Consider the following 23,385-nt stretch of genomic DNA (forward strand, 5'->3'; position numbering starts at 1 on the left):
TAGCATATCATATGTTCATTTGAGACCATGGAATTAACCTCAAAAGCACAAGCGGCTGAAAGCTTTCTGGCTTGTTAACACTAGTGTTGAACAACGCGCACGACAAAAGCACGCTAGTGTGTTATCAAAAAATATTTGCGGTTATTTTGGAAAACGTGCACAAATATTTTTTTTTAAATGCACGCAATGTTTGTTTGTTTGCTGGGCCACCACATTAAACGTTCCACGGTTGTCCACTAGAGGGCGTCCGCGACCTCTAATGATGACATCATCATTACGTAACAGGAAGTAAAGCTGCTGCTACTACTACAAAGCCGCTCCTGCATCAGATAAACACGCAATTAATTTATTTGGTGAATCAGTAAGATTAGCTACACTGCAACGACGAAACAGGTAAGTTACGACTGTGGAACTAAGTTATTATGTTAGCACAGGTCGTTATTTGTAGGACTGCTTAGTTGCAGTACACAATTCCGGACCGCTTTCATTAGCATGATTGCTATCACAGTGCTAACTTTAGGATATTTAGCTTGATTATGGGCATGATTGTTGCATGCCCCCGATTTTAAATCTCAATGCCTTCATGCACTCTACCGGATGATAATGCATAATCACATTTGCCAAATCAGGTCCGATCCACATGAAATGTTGTCTCGTGTATTGGATCGCTTTAAGTTCACGTTGTAAACAAAACAAGTCGAAGTTGACACTCAACAATTTGATCATGATTTATGCCTCCTATTTTCATTTTGTTAGGAATTCCTAGGTACATGGGCGTTGTGGAACAATTCAACTAGACTAGTCTTTCGCTAAGTTTATTTTCTTTCCAAACTATCAAGCACAACACACAATAAAAAAAACACACAATACTATTGTGTAAACCTTCGTTAGCCAAACATTGTCAAAGTCCGCTTTATTGTCAATTTCTTGAACAAGTGTTGTGATTGCAGAGTGAAAATGTTTGCAAGGACCACAACAAAGTACGTGGAGGAAATGGACCGCACTCGTCTACGACCGGAAGATCTTTGGCTGCAGCCTTTTGTTGTGTTAAACAGAGCTGGTTAGTACTTGGTATTTTCTATTTTGAATCCTCTTCCAGTGTTTATGTTGAGTAGAATTCTAGTCCTTGTATCGGCTTTGCCAATTTCTCTTCCACTGTAACTTTCATTTTTAATGTACGTTGAAATGATGTGTGTTTGTCTTATTTTGCAGACGTCCGTGAAGCTACTCGTCCTAAGCAGCAGGAGCCAGAGCGCACTCGCATTAAAGAGGAGGAAGATGTGGGCAAAGAGGTCCACCACTTGAATGACCGAATAGAGCAGACCTTTCTTTGCACCATAAAGAAAGAGGAAGAGCCGGAGCGGCCTTGTATCAAAGAGGAGGGAGAAGACTCCTGTGACATTAAAAAGGAGAAGGAGGAGCATACCTGCAAGATGCCATTGACTGGCGTTCCTTCGAAGAGTTTTGATGAGGTGAACAATGGGGGGGAGCCTCCAAGCTGCAGCTCAAGTCAACAAATGACCCGAGAAGGTGATGGAGACCACTGTGGAGGATCACAAGTAGCTCCACCATCAGATAGTGATGACGGGTCATCACATGCTCCTGCTGCTGCTGATGAGAAACCTTTTTCATGCTCAGTTTGTGGCCGAAACTTCTCTGTAAAGGGAATTCTAAGACGTCATACCAGAACCCACACTGGTGAGAAACCCTTTTCATGCTCAATTTGTGGCCGAAGATTTTTAGTAAAGGCAAACTTAAAAAGGCACACAAGAATCCATACTGGTGAGAAACCTTTTTCATGCTCAGTTTGCGGCCAAAACTTCTCTGCAAAGGGAAGTCTAAGACGTCATACAAGAACCCACACTGGTGAGAAACCTTTTTCATGCTCAGTTTGTGGCCAAAGCTTCTCTGTAATGGGAACTTTAAAAACACACATAAGAATCCACACTGGTGAGAAACCTTTTTCATGCTCAGTTTGTGGCCAAAGATTTTCAGTGAAGGCAAACTTAAAGTCACACACAAGAATTCACACGGGTGAGAAACCTTTTTCCTGCTCAGTTTGTGGCCAAATATTCAGTCATAGGGGAAGTCTAACAGTTCATACAAGAATCCACACTGGTGAGAAACCTTATTCCTGCTCAGTTTGTGAACAGAAATTCTCTTGCAGGATAAACTTAAAAACACACACAAGAATCCACACTAGCAAGCAACCTCTTTCCGCCTCAGTTTGTGGCCAAAAATTCAGTCAGAAGAAAACTCGAACAGTTCATACAACAAAACACACTGGCGAGAAACCTTTTTCATGCTCAGTTTGTGCCCAAAGATTCTCTAGGCGGGACCACTTAAAAAGGCACACAAGAATCCACACTGGTGAGAAACCCTTTTCATGCTCAGTTTGTGGCCAAAGATTTTCAGTAAAGGGAAGTTTAAAAACGCACCTAAGAATTCACACTGGTGAGAAACCTTTTTCCTGCTCAGTTTGTGCCCAAAGATTCTCTGACTACCAAAACTTTAAAAGGCACACAAGAACACACACTGGAGAGAAACCTTTTTCATGCTCAGTTTGTGGCCAAGCATTCAGTCAGATGGGAGGTCTATCAGTTCATAAAAGAATCCACACTGGTGAGAAGCCTTTTTCATGCTCAGTTTGTGGCCAAAGGTTTTCAGTGAAGAGAAACTTAACAAGTCATACAAGAACTCATACTGGTGAGAAACCTTTTTTATGCTCATTTTGTGGCCAAAGATTTTCACTGAAGGAAAGCTTAAAAAGGCACACAAGAATCCACACTGGCGAGAAACCTTTTTCATGCTCAGTTTGTGGCCAAAGATTCAGTCACAAGGGAGAATTAAAAATGCACATAAGAATCCACACTGGTGAGAAACCTTTTTCATGCTCAGTTTGTGGCCAAAGATTCAGTCAGCTGGGAACTCTATCAGTTCATAAAAGAATCCACACTGGCGAGAAACCTTTTTCATGCTCAGTTTGTGGCCAAAACTTCTCTGAAAAGGGAAGTCTAAGACGTCATACAAGAACCCACACTGGCGAGAAACCTTTTTCATGCTTACTTTGTGACCAAAGATTTTCAGTGAAAGCAAACTTAAAAAGGCACACAAGAATCCACACTGGCGAGAAGCCTGTTGCCTGCTCAGTCACTTGCCAAAAAGTCTCTCTTGAGAATTCTGAGTTTGTTGGGGAGATGAGCAATGGTCCGTGAACTTTTCATCATCTATTTGAGCAGAAACATGAGTTCTATTCTATGTAACATTTGATTGGGATGCTAAACTCCTTTCCTTCATCACAGTGAGAATGACAAAATATGAAAGCATGTGGAATGCATTGCAATCATGAAATAAAATCTGAGTGAATTGTATGGAATGACATTGAACAATGTGGAATTATGTAATCATATGGAATTATGTAAAATGATATTAAACAATGATGAATGATGACATGTCATGTGATAATACACCTTAAGAAATGGAGATCCATGAGATGCCTGTAATTCTCAACCTTTTACGACACAAGTATCATAAACAGTACATTATTAGTTCATTTGATTCCACGGAATTGACCTCAAAATATATATAAACAGATCAAATACTAGACCCGATTTTGACAATGAAGGCTATATATGTATAATATATATAATATATATATCATATAAAAACTAGTTTTAAAAAGGTGTTGAATTCGCCTATCACTGTGACGTCATCTTTTCGCGACTAATATGTCAGCCAATTCAGCGCATGCGCATTCGTACCGCTTTTGTTATTTCATTCCATTCCAGTATGGCGCTTAGCAAGACATTTGGGCAAAAACCTGTCAAATTCCAGCTGGAAGATGATGGGGATTTTTATATGATCGGTTCGGAGGTCGGTGTGTCTATATTTGAGCCCCTTCTGCTCGATCTTTACCGCAGGTTTTTTTTTTTCCAACTTGTTGTCGGATATTAGCTCGACCGCTAACGTTGCTAAGCGAAGTTGAGCGCATTCAAAAGTACTATATCATAAAGGCTATTCTTTCTAAAAAAAAAAAAAAAGTTCTAGCACTTGCTTTAGGCTTTGAGAGCACCGCTTTTATATCCATCATGTTCATGTCGTGCTCGGGGTTTCCAGTCTACTCTTTGCGGACGAGCGTGTGTCGATTTGAATGAGTTAGCATGCTAAGGTTGTAGCTCCAAATACGCTCTACCAAAATGCGGAAAGAATGTGGTACTAGGGAGTCAAACCGGGGTTGACGCCAGATTAATCGCTTAAAAATTGGCTTTTAAATGCCTCATTAGGTTTTACAAGGCTGGGTTGTTATTTTAAGTTAGTTATAGGGTTTCTAAGTAGGTGGATTTCAAGACCGGCTGATGGTTTGAGAAGCGTATTAGATTTTCAGGCTTCAAACGAGGCGTAGGGTTTAGTTAAACAAGTTTAATCCATGGTTGATCTTTTAACAAGGCCTGGGGTTGCATATGAGGGCGTCATGTCTTTCAAGGTTTGAAAAGAGTCTCAATCTAGCAAATTCCGGCCTCAACTTGGCTTTCAATTTTAAGATAGTGTTAGGGTTGGCCTTTAAATTATGGTTTCAAGCCTGTATCAAGGTTTTAAATGTTAAGGGCTGGTTCAAAGTGCAGTTTTAAGGCACAAGTTATTGTCAAGGAGCATGGTGTTAAGTCTAGAATGATTTTTTTTCCAGGCCGATCCTGACGGTTAACAGAATTAAATTGTGATTATTTGTCCAATTGACCAAGTATGTCATGAATGAAATTACTTTTTAAATTTTTTTAACTGTGATGTGATGCGTTGTGTTCAGGTGGGCAACTACATGCGCATGTTCAGGGGATCCCTGTACAAACGCTATCCGTCCCTGTGGAGGAAGTTGGCGTCAGTCGAGGAGCGTAAGAAGATTGTGGAGTCATCGCACGGTCAGTTTTTCGGCTCGGGCGGGGGCGTGGCCCGGGCATCGGCGCCTGTCAATCACGAGGCCTCGTCGGCCGTCTACTGCCTTCAGATCACGGCTACACGCAGCTAGCCACCAGCGTGACGCTGCTCAAGGCCAGCGAGGTGGAAGAGATTCTGGACGGCAACGACGACAAGTACAAAGCCGTCTCCATAAGCACCGAGCCTCCCGCATACTTGAGGTACGACGCCAAAACTGGGGTTGCAGTTTTATAGGTACTCAATCTGGAGTTAGGGTTTTAAATCAGGTTGTCCAATTAGACTTTCAAGTCTGGTTTAGGAATGCAAATTAAGGATTGTAGTCTGTTTTGGAAAGAAGGCCGGGTTCTGGTTTTTAACTGAGCTTTATAGACAAGCGTTTGGGTTTCCAAACACAAGTTAGGCTTTTGCGGCTAAATAAAAGCTCATAATTAAGGTTTCGTGGCAGGTTTAATATCTCAGGAAGAATTAGGATTTCCAGATGGTGGTTGGGCTCCAAATTAGGGTTGAGAGTTTCAGTCAAGATTGCAATCCAGTGTTTGGCTCATAGTATATTCTGGACAATGGTGGCTCAGTGTTTTTCTTCTCATTAATTTCCTACTTTCCCCGTGGTCTTTGAACGTGATTTTAGTCTCTCCAGCAAAGTGCGCCCTCGTGTGGCTGAGTGGCGAACTTCGGGCACTATACGATAACATGCGTGTGTAACAATTGTCAACGCAGGGAACAGAAGGCCAAAAGGAACAGCCAATGGGTTCCTACGCTGCCCAACAGCTCCCACCACCTGGACGCCGTACCCTGCTCCACCACCATCAACCGCACCCGTCTAGGTCGAGACAAGAAGAGGACATTCCCGCTCTGGTCAGCCTCCATCACTCGCACATCCTATGCATGCCAATCAGTGTGTGTGTGTGTGTTAATGCCAATTCATGTGCACGCGGTTCAGCTTTGACGACCACGACCCGGCGGTGATCCACGAGAACGCCACGCAGTCCGAAGTGCTGGTGCCCATCCGCCTGGACATGGAAATCGAAGGCCAGAAGCTTCGAGACGCCTTTACGTGGAATATGAATGGCACGTCGCACATGCGCGCGGGCACACGACAACACAAATGACACCGTTAGTCGAGGGTTCGGATTTCGAGTAAAACTTAAGGGGGAGTTTGTGTCGGGGTATCAAAGTACGTCTTGGTTTCAACCTTGAAGATTTGAAACAAGTTAGTGATTGCAACCCAAAATTCTAGAGGTAGCCTTTCAAGTTAGCAAGCTCATGTGATAGCATTCAAATGTGGTTTTGGGCTTTTGTGTTAGCTTTTCAAACGGTGGAGTGGCTTGCGGGACGGTTTAGAAGATTTCACTTTGGAGTCACGTTATCCTAAAAAAATGTCGATTGTTGTCCACGCGGCTCGCAGAGAAACTGATGACTCCCGAGATGTTTTCGGAGATCCTGTGCGACGACCTGGACCTCAACCCTTTGGCTTTCGTGCCCGCCATCGCTTCCGCCATTCGCCAGCAGATGGAGTCGTACCCCACCGACAGCATCCTGGACGAGCAGACGGACCAGAGGGTCATCATCAAGGTACCGTCGCTCGCTCGCTCTCCCGCCTGCCATCTTCTTTCCGTGCATAATGGCTGCCTCCCTTCCTTGCCGCTACCTCCAGCTCAACATCCACGTGGGGAACATCTCCCTGGTGGACCAGTTTGAGTGGGACATGTCGGAAAGGGACAACTCCCCGGAGAAGTTTGCGCTCAAGCTGTGCTCCGAGTTGGGTCTGGGAGGGGAGTTCGTCACCACCATCGCATACAGCATCAGGGGGCAGCTCAGCTGGCACCAGAGGACGTACGCCTTCAGGTAGGCCAAAGGCACCTCCGTCAGGGGCCTCGCCAGACGCCTGACCTTTGCCGCTCCGTCCACCCAGCGAGAACCCGCTCCCCACGGTGGAGATTGCCATCAGGAACACGGGTGACGCTGACCAGTGGTGCCCCTTGCTGGAGACGCTGACGGACGCTGAGATGGAGAAGAAGATCAGAGACCAAGACAGAAACACCAGGTGGGGGTCACAAGTAGAAAAGTGAAAATACCAATCAAGGAGGAGTAAAAGGTGCTACCTGTATTTTGTTCTTCTCGTTTTAGGCGAATGAGGCGACTCGCCAACACGGCGCCGGCCTGGTAGAGGAACATGATGCTTTATCGTCGGCAAAAACAACAAGAGCGTTATGAGGGCACACACACACACACACCCACGCACACACGCGCACGCGCACACACACACACACACACACACACACACACACACACACACACACACACACACACACACACACAGAGCAAGAAGTCAGATAATATATTTATGTTGTATTTGTCCTCTTTTGTACGTTTGAATGATTCTTACAAAATAAACCAAAATAAACAAATGTTTTTCTTGTCAATACTTGAAACTCAGGAGGCGGCCATTTTTCTTTTTCCTGCTTGACAAATTAAAGTAGGATCAAAATTTTGAGCTGGGGTGAAGGTTTCAAATTAGGGCTTCAACCCAGGGTTAAGGTTTCAAATTAGGGTTTGAAACTAGGATTGAGAATTTTGCGTAGGGTTTCAAAGTCAGGGTTGGGGTTTTCAACAAGGTTTCAAACTAGGGTTAGGTTAGGTTTCAAATTAGCGGTTTTAAACAGGTTGTGGTTTTAAAGTGAGATTAGAGTTTGGACGTGACTATGAATAAGGTTTCAAATTAGGGTTTCAAACAGATTGGGGTCTTAAACTAGGGCGAGGGTTTCAAAGTAAGATTAAAATGTCAAACTAGGGATAAGGATTCAAATTAAGGTTTCAGATAAATTAGGGTTTCAAGTTAGTGGTAGGCTTGTATAGTAGGGTTTTACTAAGATTAATATTTCAAATTAGGGTTACTGTTTGTAACTGTCGTGATTTAGTATACCCCTGTTTGTTTATCTTATGTTGTGCAACGTGTGTACATTTTTAAATACTCACATTTGTTTGTGTTATTACGCCTCCTACTGTTCAGTTCGAGGATTGCATCGTGTGGCAGGAAGCAGTTAAAAGTGGTTGGGTAATTGCGACAAGTGTGTGAGGAGAAGGACGGAATTGTAAACTGCTTGCACATGCAAACAATTTGGATTACTCATATTTGGTCCTGAATTTGCAAAGCGAAGCGGTAAGAGTCCATATGTCATCTGTGTCGTGTTGGGTCATTATGTATTTTTGTTCTAGTTTTGGTCGACACAAGTCTCTGATTGGGTCAGAAAAGCATTAGGAGCAACTACAGTGTTTTTAAATAGGGTTGAGGGTTTCAAACTAGGCTGATTTTGATAGAGTTTAAAATCAACCTTGAAGTTTCAAATTAGGGTTTCAAACAAGGATTGGGGTTTCAAAAAGGGTTGATGTTGTTGAAGTTAAGTTCAAACTATGGTTAGGGTTCCATAGTAGGGTTTAAAACAAGGAATGAGGCTTTAAAGTAGGGTTTTGAATTAGAATGTGAGTTTCAAAGAACAATTGGGGTTTTTAAATAGGGGTTTTAATTAGGTTAGGGTTCAAAGTGGTGTTTAGAATAGTGTTAAGGTTCAAAAGTAGGGTTCTGAAGTAGGATTAGTGTTGCAAAATAGGGTTAGGGTTTCAAGCGAGGCTTTAAAACACTTAAAACAAGGGATTAAAGTTTGAAGTTGAATTTCAAAGTAGGGTTTCAAAGTAGGGTTACAAATTAATGTTTCAAGCCAAAATATTTAGATTCAAAGTTGTTTTATTTTGAAAAACTGTTGAAAAACGTCCTGAACACACGTGTTTACGATTAAGTAGCAGGATTAGTAAAAAAAAAAAAATTATTTACAAAAAACGTTTGTGTATAAATATACAATATCATTACGACAATGATCACAAATTGTACCTTAATTGTTAATGGCTAAATTCATAACATGTGACTCTCTCGTAACAACTGCTCGTCAGTGACCTGCACCGACAAACACGCCGATCCCCGAACATGTCACGGCGAGGCTAAGCTGCCCGACTTGACCCCGGAAACCGATGGAAGTGCTTTTGGCTTGCAGACGGCGTCAAATGCAGCCTTTGGACATCAATGTGGGAGCACCTGGGGTCGGGCGATTGGGAGGCGGCAGCCTGATGGCAATCACACGTTTCGACATCCGAAGAAGTCGACGCCCACATAGCGGGGGTAACCTTCCAGAGAGTTCATCGACACTGGGTCGAATTTCCAGTACTGCCGTCCGCGGATGAAGTGGGCGTAGCCTGTCGAACAATATTTAGCTCTTAGCGTTACACAGCGCTCCAAATACGAGCATCTTTAGGGCATTCAAATTCTATTTCGTTTTACGGGCTAAATAGTTCGGGCATTTTTTGAACAAAATAGGACTCATCCATAAACAACGTGCGTATGGTCCTGAACGTTTCTACTACAATATGACTCGGGCCCAACATTTAGTTTGTACCGTAAGCATCTCGGAAGGTGGCGTCCACGTCGGTGGGGATGCCGCCCCAGTCGCTCATGGCTCGCGGGTACGGCGATTCCAGCCGGTTGTGTTGCGGGCTGAAGCGCCAGTAGTTGCCCGAGCCGAACACGTAGGTGTCGAAGTCCGGGTCGTCACCCCAGCGCAGCGCCGCCCGGACGCCCGCCTCGGGCAGCCCAAGGGCCCGTACGGACTCGGGCCCACGCACCTGCATCTGGGCGTCGAACACCCAGTAGTTGTCACCTACAAGATGAGAAAATATCCTCAAACAAAATTTAAAAAAAACGTTCATTGGCCCCAGAATGAGCGGGTTCACAAACCAAAAATGCGTGATATTTAGTTTTGATGATTTGAATTATAATATTTAAACTGTATTTCATGTCTTTTAAAGGTTTCTTACAACACGGCGTACCTTGAAAGAACCAAATGTTGCCTGCTTTGTCTTCGAAGGCGGCGTCTACATTATTGCGAATCCCTCGCCAGTGACGCGACGCCAAGGCGGGATAGCCACTTTCAAGATGGCCGTCACGGATGCGCCACACGTATCCCGACTTGAAGAAGAAAAGCTCGCCACGGATCATGGACGCCGCGTCGAAATCCGTCTGGCACGCGTCGGGCTAAATGAAACAACACATCAGTCAAACTGTAAAATTCAGCTGACGTACATTTCTTAGCATGTCTACCTTCGCGGCTGGCAAACCGTTAGCATGGCTAACCTTCAATGTTTGCGAGTAAAGCTGATGTCATACATTTGGCTAACTATTTGTTTAATAACATGCTCGACAGTTTGGCTAATGTTCTATTTATACCGGAGCAATGAATATTCATTAGCCCGTTAACTAGCTTACGTGATATATTCAATAGTATGTCTATCAGGCTAACATATTTGCTACGCATACTTGCCTTGCTACTTGTTTACGTATTAGCATGTTTAGTTGCCAGCATGTCATGCCAGCTTTAGTTTACCCGAGGGGTACTGCAGTAGCGTGTATCTTAGCATATTGCTAACGCAGCCACGATAAGGTAAATCGACTCACATGCGGGAGGATCTCATTTGTCTCGGGATGGGACTGTGGCGGCGGCGGAGGCGGCGGCGGTGTAGTGGGCAGCAGCGTGGGGCGCGTCCGGAGTCGCGTTCCATACAGGTACTGGATGCCGCGGCGGTCATCAAGGCTCAACCTGAGCGGGTACGAGAAAGAGTAGTAGGCGGACATGATGGCTCCGGGCTCCTTCGAGTGAAGCAGGCCCAGGACGTGGCCGAACTCATGAGCCGCCACCTGGAGAAGGTCCGTACCTAAGAAAAGACGTATGACTGTTAATGTCATTTTATCGTGTTTGTTAGCATGATGATCATTAGCATGACTAATGTCGCCGTCTGTTTGTTTGACCCATGTGGTTTCCAAGCGTCCAGGCCTCGTCGTAGTCAAAGTGGACATCTCCTTGTCGATGTGTTTTGGGGAAGAAGGCGTGAGCCAGGATCCCACCCGGGCCATCGAATGGGAGTCTGTCACCGTGCCAGTACCTGTGGGTCAGCAAAACAACAAAAAAAGTTTCAAAAAAAGGCAAGAAAGGTTTTGTCTGTGTTTAATTCAACTGTATCGGCGCTAAAGCGATAAAGTTGATTAATCCAGCAACAAAAACAAAAAAAAGAAAAAACAGGCAAAATGGTTTTAAAGCATGTCACAGTTATACAGGAATTTGTTTTATATTATGTGAAAAAATTTTTTAAAGAAAAACTGAACGAACAGCAGTTATTTAGTTTGTTCTATCAAAAAATAATTTTTGGGGGAGAAAATAAGAAAAAAAGCGGAGAATTTGATCTTATACCAAAAATATTCAGAGTAAAATAATAATCATAATTGAATGAGAATTAAGTTGTAATTAAGGTAAACATTTTAAAACATCGCTTGTCCACATCAAATAAGGGTATTTGTCATGCCGGATGTGATAAAAAGACGAGTCAGTGAGACGGCACCATTACGGTGGCACGATGTCGTAGCCAGGAAATGCTTCCTGGGAAGTCACAATTGCTCGGATACCTGGTGAAGTCGATGCGGATGTCTGCTTTGCCGACGTGGATCTCGGTGAAAGTGAGCGGCGTCACGTCGCTCCAAATCTTCAGAGCTTCACGAAACGCGAGTCGCACTTTCTCCTCGTCCATCTGCCACGGGAAGCGCACGATCCTGAAAAAAACAAACCACCACCGTATTTTTTAGACGACTAGCCAAAATGTACTCGCGGTTATTATGAGGCCTAATAATACTTAGCAACAGTGCATCACATTTATAGAGCACTTTTCTGGACAATCAAAGACTCATTATTCACATTGGCATAAAATAATGTTAGTGTATCAAACCTGTAGGTGAGGTTGTTCTTGTCCAGGCGTCCCCCATAGAGGACAAAGCGTCTGCGCCGGTGTCCCGGCGGTAGAAGATGTCTCCGCTGGCTGCCAGGAAAGTCGGGCACTCCGCAACGAGGACGCTTCCCCGGCTTTCGAGTGCCGTTTGACAGCATGACATCCTTGAGGAGATTGTGGACCTGAGGGAGCTTGACTCGCTTCTTCAGCTCAGGAAATTTGGCAGAGACCTGCGACCATGAGTTGGAGCAAGTTAGTTCTAAGAAGGCGGGTTAAGTGTTGGAAGGAGAAATTACGGAATGATCCTGGCGGGTTTGCATGATCAACTCAAAAATCAAAGATGACACGAAGAAAGTATTTGATGCTGAAAGAAAAATGCAGATCATCATCACAGATGCGTTTTGGGCTGACTCAGCTGCTGTGTTTGACAATGGCGCAGTGCCAGGTGACAATTAACCTGACACTTTCGGCTGAGCGAGCAAACACGGGCTTTTTTTTTTTTTTTTAATCATCGTGTTACAGCACGCGAGTTGCAAAACATTCAGTCTACGGAGCGAGATGCGGCGGCAAGCAAGTCCGCACACGAATGCATTGCAAGTCCTGAAATAAGGTCACATGGGAAGGGCTTGGATCTTGGATGATGCTGCGGCTGGAAAGTCAAGATTTAAAATCAAAATAATTGATTCTGAGAACAGACATTGCTACCTTTCACACTCCTAAGCGCGGGATAGCGAGATCAATGGCCACATTCTCCATCAGCCGTTTTAGTTTCTGAATAGGAGTCTTTACATTTTTGAAAATCATCCAAATATTACTTGGAAAACCGCAAAATAAGACAAAAACTGCACAATTATCACCAAGAATGATACAAATACATATTGAAAGTAACACAATATCAGACAAAAAATATAATAAAAGAAAGTATATAACACACAAAAAGTAACTATTTGTAAAAAAAATAAATAAAAAAATGACACAAACGTGTCCGTTACCGACGTCAAATACGCAAGCTACGATAATAATTTGACAGCCAGGGAAAGCCGGCGCGTGTTGTAACCAGAGACGGCGTGTAACGTTGCTGCGCAAGGCGTGCACGGGCCTGTCAACACGCTGCAGACAACAAACAGGGTGTTCCTGCCAAGCACAACGCGCGCGCTCCTTTAAGACACTCCAGGAAAACAACCAGTTATAACACTTTTTTTTCTGTCACTTAACACATAAAAAAAAAAGGACAGGTTATGTTTTAAATGTCATGAAACGTATGAGCAATTGTTAGCCTGATCGCATAACCGCTAAAGGGATGTGCGGTCAGGGGAGGCAGGGGAGGGCTCTGCCTCACCTGTCATCATGACAAGTAAAAATAAAACATAAAATGAAGATTATTCGTCAATCGATCTCTATATAGAACGAATTCTGAACATTTTTATAGTCAAAATTGCTGAAATTGGATATTTCTTGTTCAAATACAAAGATGATTTTTTTTTATTTTGCTAATGGACATACAACTGCAGTAAAAAGGGCACAGGTTGAGGCAGATAATACTCTGCCGCACTGAAGGGGGCGTACGTGAGTCAACAGGTGATAAATGCTGCTCCATTTGTTGCTGGAGATAGACGAGACAATGGATGTCACAAACAAAGCACAGATGTCTGTTATTTTTGCGCTATGTAGCTAAATGTGAAGTGAAGGAGACATTTTTGGAAGTCATGATAGACAAGCCTCTGCTGTTTGTTTTGGGCGTGTTGGAGAAATGCAGCTGTTGTGAAAAAGCTCGTAACTCAAAACATATGACAGAGCTGCTGGGATGGCATCAGAGCTTCATGGGGCCAAAAATGAAAGAAAATGGGTCTAAACTAAAGGAAAATAAGAATTGTTACAACAAAATAACGGAGATTTTTTGTGGCGAAGGACAGGCGCGTGGACTTTATCTACAAATAAAGGTAAGGCAGGCGTGCGCGTGCACGCGCGTGTGTGTGCGCGCGCGTGAATAACCAGTAGCCAATTGAATAAGCTCTCCTTTTGGGTCCATATACTTGTAAATCCGACTTTTAAGGAGTCAGTGCCTCACCAACCATGAACTTCACTGAAGTCATGTAAGGTCAAAAACAACAACTCACCGGTGTCGCTTTGTGGTGGTGGCCAGAGACGACGGCACGGCGCACGGCGGCAGCGCGCGCGTACTCGGGCCCGAGCACGGCGAGCGTGAAAATGAGGAGCCAGCGGCAGAGGCGAGCGCCGGACGCGTGCGCGCTCGTCTGCATATCGGCTGGCTGCTGCTCGTCGTGACGCGCGCTTGGCCGCCGCATCAAGTCGTCCGCTGGAAACTTACTCCGCTTTAAATACCGCCTCGATGCTTCTTTGTTCTCCACGGGCCACCGTATACACACAAACTCACAGGCTGCGCGTTTGTTGGTCGACACCACGTGACTGTTAACCCCCTACGTGCCTCATACTTTCACTTTGAAGTCCAACGCAACTTGAGTAACACTTGACAGTGGGCCCCCCGTCTACTCGATACTCACGGTTCGACACCCGGATTCAGCCAGTCGCCGCTCCTGTTTTTGGTTAGTCGATGGATGGATGGATGGATGGATGGATGGATGGATGGATGGATGGATGGATGGATGGATGGATGGATGGATGGATGGATGGATGGATGGATGGATGGATGGATGGATGGGGAACCCCTCAAAAGAACACACAGAATGGAGAAAGTTTTAATGTCATGAAGGCAACGCCTAACTTTATTGACAGATAATTGAAGAAGAGAAAAAAAAAAAAAAATTCAAACTGTCCTTTAAGACAACAGCAAAGTTTGAGTGCAAACTCACACAAAATATTGCACAATAAGATGTGTGAAATGTCTTCAAAACAAAGCGGACTTCTTGATGTGGGTTAGTGCCATGATCCTGTTTCCATCAGGGGAACTTTTATTTTTGCAGCTGGGACTTAAAAGCCCTTCTAAAGAGGGTCCGAGGAGTGAGGAGGGGGGCGGGGAACCACCAAGGGGAACCACCTCAAGCAGGAAAAAGGGGGGGGAAAAAATCCTTTCTGTGAATCACATTAAGATCTTTTGTGAAATTGCAAGTGCTAATAATTGTACGTGGACGCTCAACTTTCATGAGCAAACATGAGAAGGAGCCGCCAATAAAAACTGGCAAGAACTGTCGACCCGGGAAAGAAAATAAATATTTAAATCCTCACAACAATAGAATAGAATAGAGTAAGTCTTCATTATGTGATGACAAGGAGTAATAAAGCGTATCGGAAATTGAAACTCAATTTTGATCAGAAAATTAGTAATAACTTTATTGCAATGATAAAAAATAAATTAAAAAAAATGATCCTCAAAGCTAGTTTGAATTAGCAACGTGAAATATGGGAAGCCTATCTATCATGAATAGTCCCATTAAAAGTCTGAAGAATCTATACTTGAGTTTCACTGCGGGACATTTGTGTTCCAAACTCAAAGTCCAACGAACCAGCGCGTTGCTCAGTCTTAATGATGTGAAAACGCACATGCTTAGCACACGTCTTCCACTACTTTTCTTTATGAGGCAGTGAAATCAAGGCTTCCGGCACACGACAGAGGATCTCAATTAAGAGAGAAGCCAACTTCGGCGTCAGGCTGCAAGTATCCGGAATGACGCGACTCGGAACGAGAGACAAAGCAGGAGCTAAAAAAAAGACGCAACACAGATCCCCTTTCAATAGCAGTGTATGAGTTAAGAAGCCATGATGGAGAAGACAAAGAAAGTCGGCCATTTTGGTTTGAAGTAGCCATTTGAGGGTTAATTAATGAAACAATCTTTAACACGTGACGTCCATCTGTTCAACTCTGTACATGTTTATCAATCAGGCAGGCGTCTGTTCAAAGCTCAACGTCAGCATGATAACATGCGCTCCTTGTTACTTTATTCATTACAGCAATAAAAGACATGGAGTGATGCCTCCGAGCAATCTCCTGACCTACTTCGTCGTGAAGTTCTAGTAAAATAATATCAAGATAACGTGATGTGGTTGTTTTTATGGCCACACCTCTTTACTGCATTTATTTCTACGGCTAATGTATAAAGCATTGAAATTATGCCCAGTTCATTTTGAGGACCACAGGGAAGGGTGCCAAAATGGCTTCTGACGTTCAATGCAGAATTTTTTTCTTTGATCAGATTTTTGGGAGGTAAAGCTGTTCACCAAGTAAAATAAATTGCCCTGCATATGATGTTGATGTTTCAATTGCAGGCTGAGTAAAGGACTAACTTATCTTATATCAGAGGCCCGCATAAATGCCACCAAAGCAACCCGCATCCGCTAAAAGACGACATTGACCATAATCTCAACGACGATAACATCAACGACAACACAAATGGCAAAAAGGTTGCCTAGGTGGTGTGCTGGGGTGGGGGCCGCGTCAAGAAGAGGGATGAACTGTTTTCTGGAGTTTGTGGGTGGTCGTAAGGCGCAAGGTCAAAGGTCACAAGTGAACTGGCCGTCGTGTGTCCGCTGATGATGCATTAAAAGACAACGGCAGCGGCAGAATCAAGCTTCCTATCTTGAAGAAGCATCAGCAAAGTTTTTGGAGTTGATGTCAGCATAGTTTTGGGGTTTTTTTTGCAAACAAAGAGCATGTGTGTGCGTGCGTATGTGTATGTGTCTTAATGGAAAGCAGACGCCAGGATTTGTGTGTGCGTGCGTGCCGAAGGTATTAAACGACATCCTCGGCTTCTGATGGGACCCCATTTGACCGCTTGCCGCTGTTTGCAAGCTAATGAGGTGACGGCATTGAATTCAAAGCAACTTCTTGATGGTCACGGCACGATTACTGACGAATGATTTGTTAGCTCGTTTTTCTGCAGACTATTTAGAAAATCTGAGCTATGTTAAAAGATTCTTAGTATTAGCAACAAAGTGCAAACTGACAAACAATTCATGGCGGTCTTTTTTCTTCTTTTTGCTGAACAATATATTATTGATTATGATATCTATTGACTGATCTATTGGACCAGTTATTTTTTTTTTTCAAGTTGTAGCCAAGAGCGGTTAGCATTTGCATCGATAAAGTTGACACCATTTTTTTTTTTTTTACGTTCTATTTGTCAAGTTACTAATTAAATCAGTCACGCTCAACTTTCCGCCATTTTCCTCGTCTCCTTCCCGCCGCGTTCACTGTCAACAGCACTCACGAAGCCATCAACAAGAGCGAGGTTGCTCTCTAGTGGCCGTTAGCAGCAGTGCAAACAAAACACGTCGACAAAGCAGAGGTTCTCTGACTGTGACGTCACATCTCTTGTTCAAAGCAATTAGGTCACGTTCTAATCTGACGTGCGGGGGGAAAAAACCGGCATTTGAATTCGATTTAAATACCTGTTCAGGCGAGTGCCGGGTAAAAGTTGAGTTTTGTAATGTGCCTGAAGGCATCACCTCCCAGCTTCTTGCCCCTTGCCTGTCACAACTCAAGTGTTCATTTTATAAAAGATTCATATGAAAGAAGCAAAATAAATAAACATTGAATAAACCATTAACCATGGCGGATGAAATCATCGAGCTTTTGGACACGGACAAGTTGTATCTAAAACAAATACGATATTTGGAGGAGCAGCTGGAGAAGTAAGATAATTGTTAAACAATAATGCTAGCTTGCGAGGTAGCTTGATAGCCTTTATGTGCGGCTTTTACTAATAATTTACCATAAATAAAAAGGAACAATGGTTATAAAATCAGAATAGTGGCTTAATTGTTTTTTGTTGTTGTTGTTATGTGTAGGTTACAAATCCAGAAAACAGTCGGAGGTCAGCAACCGACAATTATTTTAAGATATTAATCTGTTGATTTTTTCAAAATTGATCAAACTGGACTTAGGGAAAAATTGACGGTGCAAAACGTGCACAAACATAAAATGATTAAGATTCGGTTTGTGGTTTGGGCTGTAACGTGTTGGAAAACGGATCATATCCAAATGAAATTAGATGTTTGCAAATGTCTTATTTTGATTTTAAACAAAAAACAAAAAAAGTAGCCATTTCTTAAATCCTCGTGATGCTGTGAAACGCCATTCGTCAAGAATGCACGGAATACAGTACCCGGATTTCGTTCCTGTCTTATAGCTCGTTACCTCGGTTGGTAACTTCTGAATGCTCGGCTAGAAAAACATGGAAGTGAAGTCAACATAACCGTACACAATCGTTCCAATTTACATAAGAACCTAAGGAAGAACCTACTCCCGTATGTTCAGAGGAAGACCGTTCTTGGCGAGTTCATGTCTTTCGCGTTCTTCATAATGTGAAACGGTCAGCCTGTTTGCTTTTATGGAGGACTACAGAAATCTGGGTATATTTACTGATGAGAGTTTGGACTGAAGACGATTTGGACAAGTTCTACAAGATCTCTAGAGGATTAATCAATCTAATTTAATGTTGAGATTAGTTGTTGGTGTTTAGTTGATTAGTTGTTGCACCTCAAGTCGGGTATCGAGCATTGACCGAATTAGCATTAGAACAGGTTAGCATCTTAAAAGTCTTTGCGTACATATCGGCTCATCCAGGTTTGTATTTTCTCACAGATGCCAGACCAAATGCGAAGAGCTGGAGAACCAAGTCCAGGACCTGCTGTACGAGCAGCGGGTCTTGCGCAAGGACAAGGCGGACGTGACACGCTACCTGAAACGCTCGCTGGACGCCAAAGACAAGAAAGTGGAGATGCTGATGGAGCAGGTGGAGAGCCAGCAGGAGGCGGTGGAGCGTCAAAAAGAATGTATGGAGCAGCTGGAGGCCACGGTACAGCAGCTGGAGGCGCGCATCCAGGAGCTCAACAGTGAAATCTCCACGCAAGGTCAGAGCGCAGTAACATACGATGGACACTAGCTAGCTATCTTGTACAAAGGACAAACGTTGTTCGATTTCTTCTCGCCCTTCTTCTCAGTGGAGAAGCTGGAGGCTCAGGCCGGCCAGCTGGTGGCTCTGGAGGAGAAGCTGGTGAAGCAGAAGCAGGACCAGGAGGCCGCCGTCCGCCACCTCAAGGAGGAAGCCGAGCGACACAAGACCAAGTAATGTCACCTTCCTCCCCTTCCCCCCCACCCCTCCCTCCGCAGGGTGGAGTATGAATCTTGTTGTTCTGGCAGCATGATCGCCGAGACCATGAGGAACATGGAGGTGGTGTTTGAGGACAAGATGGGCAAGGTGCTGCAGCAGGAGCGGGAGGAGAACAGCGAGAAGATGCTTCAGCTGAAAAACATGCTGGGAGAAAATATGACCCTGTGGGAGGAGAAGGACGTGATGCAGAAGAGAGAGCTGGAACTCTACTGCGAGGTCAGCCGACTCCAAGAGGAGCTGGTCAAGAAGCCCAGACGCAAACTCCTCCGCAGGAAGGTCAGGACATACGCGTACACATACGTACATGGGCGACTCGGTGGTACTAAGACTTCTTCTCCATGTTGTTGTTCTTCACAGTGAGAAATTATGTCAAATGATCTTCGACTGAACTTTCAAAAAGAATCGTTAATCTGCTGGAGCAACAACAAAGTCGATAGGACCAAGAGGCGTAATGACACGTCATGTTCACGGTGACCTCCAGCAAGACAACGTTGTGAAAGAGCTGCACACGTTATCTCACTGCCTTCAAACTACAAATGAAACGACTTGAAAAACTGTCATGGAAACTCCATAATTCATCATAAAAACACCAGAAACTGTCAAGCTACTCAATTAGCAACACAAAATGAAATACTACAGAATACTAACACACACGAGATGGCGTGACATGGTGTAGAATGATTGTAACTGAGATTACACAAACACAAAGATTCCGGAATGTTCCGGAAGTATTGAGGCATTTGGGAATTGGAATGATAAGACCACCAGAAAAGCTTGCAAAATGCAAGTAGACATACAATGCGACGTGGCTCTCTAGCTCCTAGTAAATAGCACGAGATGACACCTAACTACATGACTGACTACATTAGCTCACTACACGTATGACAATACACCACAAAATGAAAAACAACATTTTACAAGATAACATTACACTCAATTACAATGAAAGAAGAGCTGCGGCTGAAGTTGGCTGTACACGCCCACAGTGGCGCAGCCTGCCCATTGATGCACTGGCCTGCCCTCATCTATATAATTACCAAAACTTGCCGAACATTCAACAAGCCAGCGCTGGATCTACGTGACAAAAATCGGATACAACGTGACAGAAATTGTTATACAGGTCACGGTGCTGACAGGAGAGTATGATTAACTCAGCAGAGCACCAATCAGCAGCTTACTTAAGGCTCTGCCCCTTGAAATTTAATGCTATGACTTGTTCATGTTTGATTCCCGGGAGAATCCCAAGTATTTGCTCCACAATAACAGCCCATCCTAACCTCTTTTCCTTATTCATTTTTCATTCTTCTATGTGCGTGCGTGGACTGAGTGCAATGTGATCAATATCTCCAGGGTGTTGTTTTTTTTTTTTTTTTTATCAAAACACCGATGTGAACTGAAAGCACATGTCAGTATTTTGCCTGCCTCTGGGTAAGACATTCAACATTCAAAAGTTGACACAAAGTCAATCTAAGTTCGGCTGTAAAGCTTAAAAGTGTATACTTGATGTCGTTTTTAGGATTGTTTATGTTTCATCCAGAAATTTCATCCAAGTTTTTTGCACTGCGAGGGGGGAAAAAAAAAAAAAATTCAGTCCGACGTGGACTTCACTCTGATTGAACCTTTCCCTTGTTTGCGCCTCAGTGAAAAGGGGGCGTGTCCACCTCGAGCTACAAAACCTGGTTTCGCCAGCGGCTACAGTGCTGTCAGTCAAGATGGAATTGTATCTGGACCTTCGCTCGCAGCCCTGCCGCTCCTTGTTCATGTTCGCTCGACTCAACTCGATTCCCTTTGAATTCAAGCTGGTAGACCTTGCCAAAGGTACACACACGCGTGCGCGCACTTACACATGTCTTGACACGAAGTTTAAAAAAACAATCTGCGTGTGTGCCTGCAAGGGGAGCAGTATGGCGAAGAGTTTGGGAAGATCAGCCCGATAAGGAAAGTTCCGGTAATGAAGGATGGCGACTTTGTCCTAACGGAGAGGTAAACAAAAACTTTGGTTTCTCTGTTTGAAGGATAAAAACTCTTGAATCTTGTGAAAGGTAAGATTACTGACAACTGCAAAAGTCGCATCTTATAAGAATGGTGGAAACGTGACGTTGAGAAACAGAATAGCAAAAAGGGTTTATTCGCATCAGAAAAAGTTATTTTTTTTTATTTTTTTTTATTTTTTTTTACATTTCCTACGTTTGTGTTAGCCAAAGATACTACAGGGATGGAATGGATGGCTGGAAATTCAAAACTTAAACTCTTAAATGGAGGCTAATATGTGAAAAGAAATTGGGGAGAAAGCTGACTGAAAGGACAATCAGGTCGTGTCAAGAAATGTAAGGGTTGAAGCAAAAGTTTCTATTTTCTGGTCTCTTGGATTATGACAGCTTTCCTAATCAGGATGGAGTGTTTGAAGTGGCTAAGGTTGCTTTTTTTTCCCAGCGTGGCCATCCTTCAGTACCTGGCTGAAAAGCACGCGTGCAGCCTTCCTGACCACTGGTACCCGGCCGACCTGCAGAAACGGGCACAAGTCAACGAATATTTGTCCTGGCAGCAGATGAATCTGCGAGCTCACGGGTCAAAGGTTTTCCTGCTCAAGGTAGGACATCCCTACGACCTACTCTACTCACCTCAGCGTACCTCTCACCACTAAATTGTACATACTGTATACGAGCCAATTTTTTTGGGTTCTTGCCACTTCCTGAAGGTCATGCCAGTAACGATGTACACACAAAAAAAAATGAAAATCATGAATATAGATGCAATATGGTCCTTTATACAAACATATAGTAAAGATGGCATTTAAAAGAAGGTGAAATTTGTTTTTCTTTGTGAGAATTAACCATTCCGATGTGGATGCATCTGCGCATCTTGGCCACCAGGGGCAGTAGAGGTACGTGGACATACTACCGAGGGGGTGGTCCTCAAGCGGCTCAGACCTTTTTGATAGTAAAGTCACATCTCCAGGAAAAACTAAATTTTTGGGCAGCCATTTTGGATTTGGGGGCTGCAATCTTAGAATTTTGCATTGTATTTTTAAAAGAGAAGAATTGAATAGGGCTTGTTGTTTGTGTGTCAGAACATGTACCCACTGGTGATGGGCCAGGAGGTCCCAGAGGACAAGATGTCATCAGCCGTAGAGGAGCTAAGCCAGGCTGTGGATGTGCTGGAAAAATGTTTCCTTGGTGAAAACCTGTTCTTGTGTGGCACCTCCATCTCCCTGGCTGACTTGGTGGCTATAGCTGAAATCATGCAGGTGACGGAACCTCAATACAAAACAACAAACTAATTAGCTAACAAACTAGCAAATTACCATAATTTCCGGACTATAAGGCGCACCGGACTATAAGGTGCACCTTCAATGAATGGCCCATTTTAAAACTTTGTCCTTATATAAGGCACACCGGACTATAAGGCGCACCATTAATGCATCATGTCAAATTTTTAATCCAAATCAAATCATTCTCCATTTTATCTTTTTTATTTCAACTTCAGATGCAATAAATTACTTTATAATCACAAAATAATGATCCATCGTCTTTTTGATTCATGATTCATAGTCTTCAGCAGGCCACTTATGATTGATTTCATGACACAATGCTTTGGGCCAGTTTAAATTGAGGAATTTGATCCATATGTAAGGCGCACGGGACTATAAGGCGCCCTGTCTGCTTTTGAGAAAATTTTTGGTCTTTAGGTGCGCCTTATAGTCCGCGAAATACGGCAAATTAGCAAGCCGCTAACTGACACACTAGGTGACTAACCAACTTTCTAACTACGTAAATTGAGTAATACACTAGCTACCAATTTTACAATAGTAAAATAGCTTTGTTTCTTACTTTTTAACAAAAAAAAAAACTGTGATGATGATTTGTGTGTTGTTGTTGTTGTATTTAGCCTGTGAGCAGTGGCGTGGACGTGTTCTCAGGCCGTCCTAAGCTGTTTGCCTGGCGTGAGCGCGTCAAGAAAGAAGTTGGCCATGCGCTTTTTGACGAGGCCAACGCTGCTATCATGCTGAGCGGCGGCGTGGGACAGTCGCTGCGTGAACAAGGATTACCACAAATCTTCAAGGACAAATTCAAGAAGGCTTTCTTGTAAAATAAAAAGATTACAAGACGTTTATTGAAAGCTCATTATAAGCATTTCATATATTATATTCATATATATTATATTAATCGATTATATAGATTTTTTTTTGTGCAGACAAAATATTTTTTATTTGTAGTACAGCAGATAAAATTGGACGAGAAGGCCGGTTGGTGTAATTTTATCTCATGACCTCTAGATGTCACTGTTTCTCCACTTGTTCACCTCACCGTCTCCCTTTTTTTGACTTTGTATGCATGTTGTCATGATAGCAAACCTGTAAATGTTTGCAAGCTATAAAAACAGAATAAAATCAAATGTTAAGGGATTGAAAAAAACCAAAATGATCAAGTTTGTCGATAAAACGAGGCCACGTGACAGCTACACTTTATGTTTTGAATTTTTGACTGGTTGGCGTCACGTGGGAACAAAACTTTCACTTAGATTTTTTTCAACATGTGCATTTAGCATA

The 23,385-nt window shown here is 43.4% G+C and overlaps 4 protein-coding genes and 1 pseudogene across 6 annotated transcripts; 4 read left to right on the forward strand and 1 right to left on the reverse strand.

Annotated features, from left to right (window-relative positions):
- The first annotated feature begins 42 nt into the window (after positions 1 to 42).
- On the forward strand, positions 43 to 2,999 carry LOC147058370 (uncharacterized; annotated as a pseudogene). The gene is made up of 3 exons (XR_015065807.1): positions 43 to 393; positions 951 to 1,060; positions 1,213 to 2,999. The product of XR_015065807.1 is annotated as an uncharacterized LOC147058370 (transcript).
- Positions 3,000 to 3,735: 736 nt separating this feature from the next.
- On the forward strand, positions 3,736 to 7,352 carry LOC147058371 (SWI/SNF-related matrix-associated actin-dependent regulator of chromatin subfamily B member 1). Of its 2 annotated transcripts, none has more exons than XM_085909305.1 (9): positions 3,736 to 3,873; positions 4,802 to 4,913; positions 5,000 to 5,129; positions 5,647 to 5,784; positions 5,870 to 5,997; positions 6,335 to 6,501; positions 6,584 to 6,774; positions 6,842 to 6,973; positions 7,057 to 7,352. In XM_085909305.1, exons 1-9 carry the CDS (start codon positions 3,748 to 3,750, stop codon positions 7,094 to 7,096), a joined length of 1,164 nt encoding a protein of 387 aa, XP_085765431.1. In that variant the 5' UTR covers positions 3,736 to 3,747; the 3' UTR covers positions 7,097 to 7,352. The 2 variants fall into 2 exon arrangements, with proteins under 2 accessions (XP_085765431.1, XP_085765432.1); XM_085909306.1 differs by lacking the exon at positions 3,736 to 3,873 and adding an exon at positions 4,023 to 4,483.
- A 1,340-nt stretch (positions 7,353 to 8,692) lies between these two features.
- Positions 8,693 to 14,149, reverse strand: mmp11a (matrix metallopeptidase 11a). The gene is made up of 8 exons (XM_085909259.1): positions 13,866 to 14,149; positions 11,749 to 11,978; positions 11,432 to 11,575; positions 10,781 to 10,914; positions 10,430 to 10,686; positions 9,805 to 10,009; positions 9,375 to 9,635; positions 8,693 to 9,174 (listed from the first exon to the last, which is right to left on the reverse strand). The coding sequence occupies exons 1-8, from the start codon at positions 14,052 to 14,054 to the stop codon at positions 9,056 to 9,058; spliced, it is 1,539 nt and encodes a 512-aa protein (XP_085765385.1). The 5' UTR covers positions 14,055 to 14,149; the 3' UTR covers positions 8,693 to 9,055.
- A 2,976-nt stretch (positions 14,150 to 17,125) lies between these two features.
- On the forward strand, positions 17,126 to 20,211 carry cfap157 (cilia and flagella associated protein 157). Its single transcript, XM_085909347.1, has 5 exons — positions 17,126 to 17,355; positions 18,308 to 18,576; positions 18,667 to 18,790; positions 18,866 to 19,112; positions 19,194 to 20,211. The coding sequence occupies exons 1-5, from the start codon at positions 17,273 to 17,275 to the stop codon at positions 19,194 to 19,196; spliced, it is 726 nt and encodes a 241-aa protein (XP_085765473.1). The 5' UTR covers positions 17,126 to 17,272; the 3' UTR covers positions 19,197 to 20,211.
- A 278-nt stretch (positions 20,212 to 20,489) lies between these two features.
- Positions 20,490 to 22,944, forward strand: gstt1a (glutathione S-transferase theta 1a). The gene is made up of 5 exons (XM_085909333.1): positions 20,490 to 20,654; positions 20,732 to 20,819; positions 21,270 to 21,426; positions 21,907 to 22,083; positions 22,725 to 22,944. The coding sequence occupies exons 1-5, from the start codon at positions 20,549 to 20,551 to the stop codon at positions 22,923 to 22,925; spliced, it is 729 nt and encodes a 242-aa protein (XP_085765459.1). The 5' UTR covers positions 20,490 to 20,548; the 3' UTR covers positions 22,926 to 22,944.
- Positions 22,945 to 23,385: the final 441 nt, after the last annotated feature.

This window comes from Syngnathus leptorhynchus, chromosome 4, assembly GCF_054491065.1.
Source record: "Syngnathus leptorhynchus isolate UIUO chromosome 4, UIUO_Slep, whole genome shotgun sequence".
NCBI lineage: Eukaryota > Metazoa > Chordata > Actinopteri > Syngnathiformes > Syngnathidae > Syngnathus > Syngnathus leptorhynchus.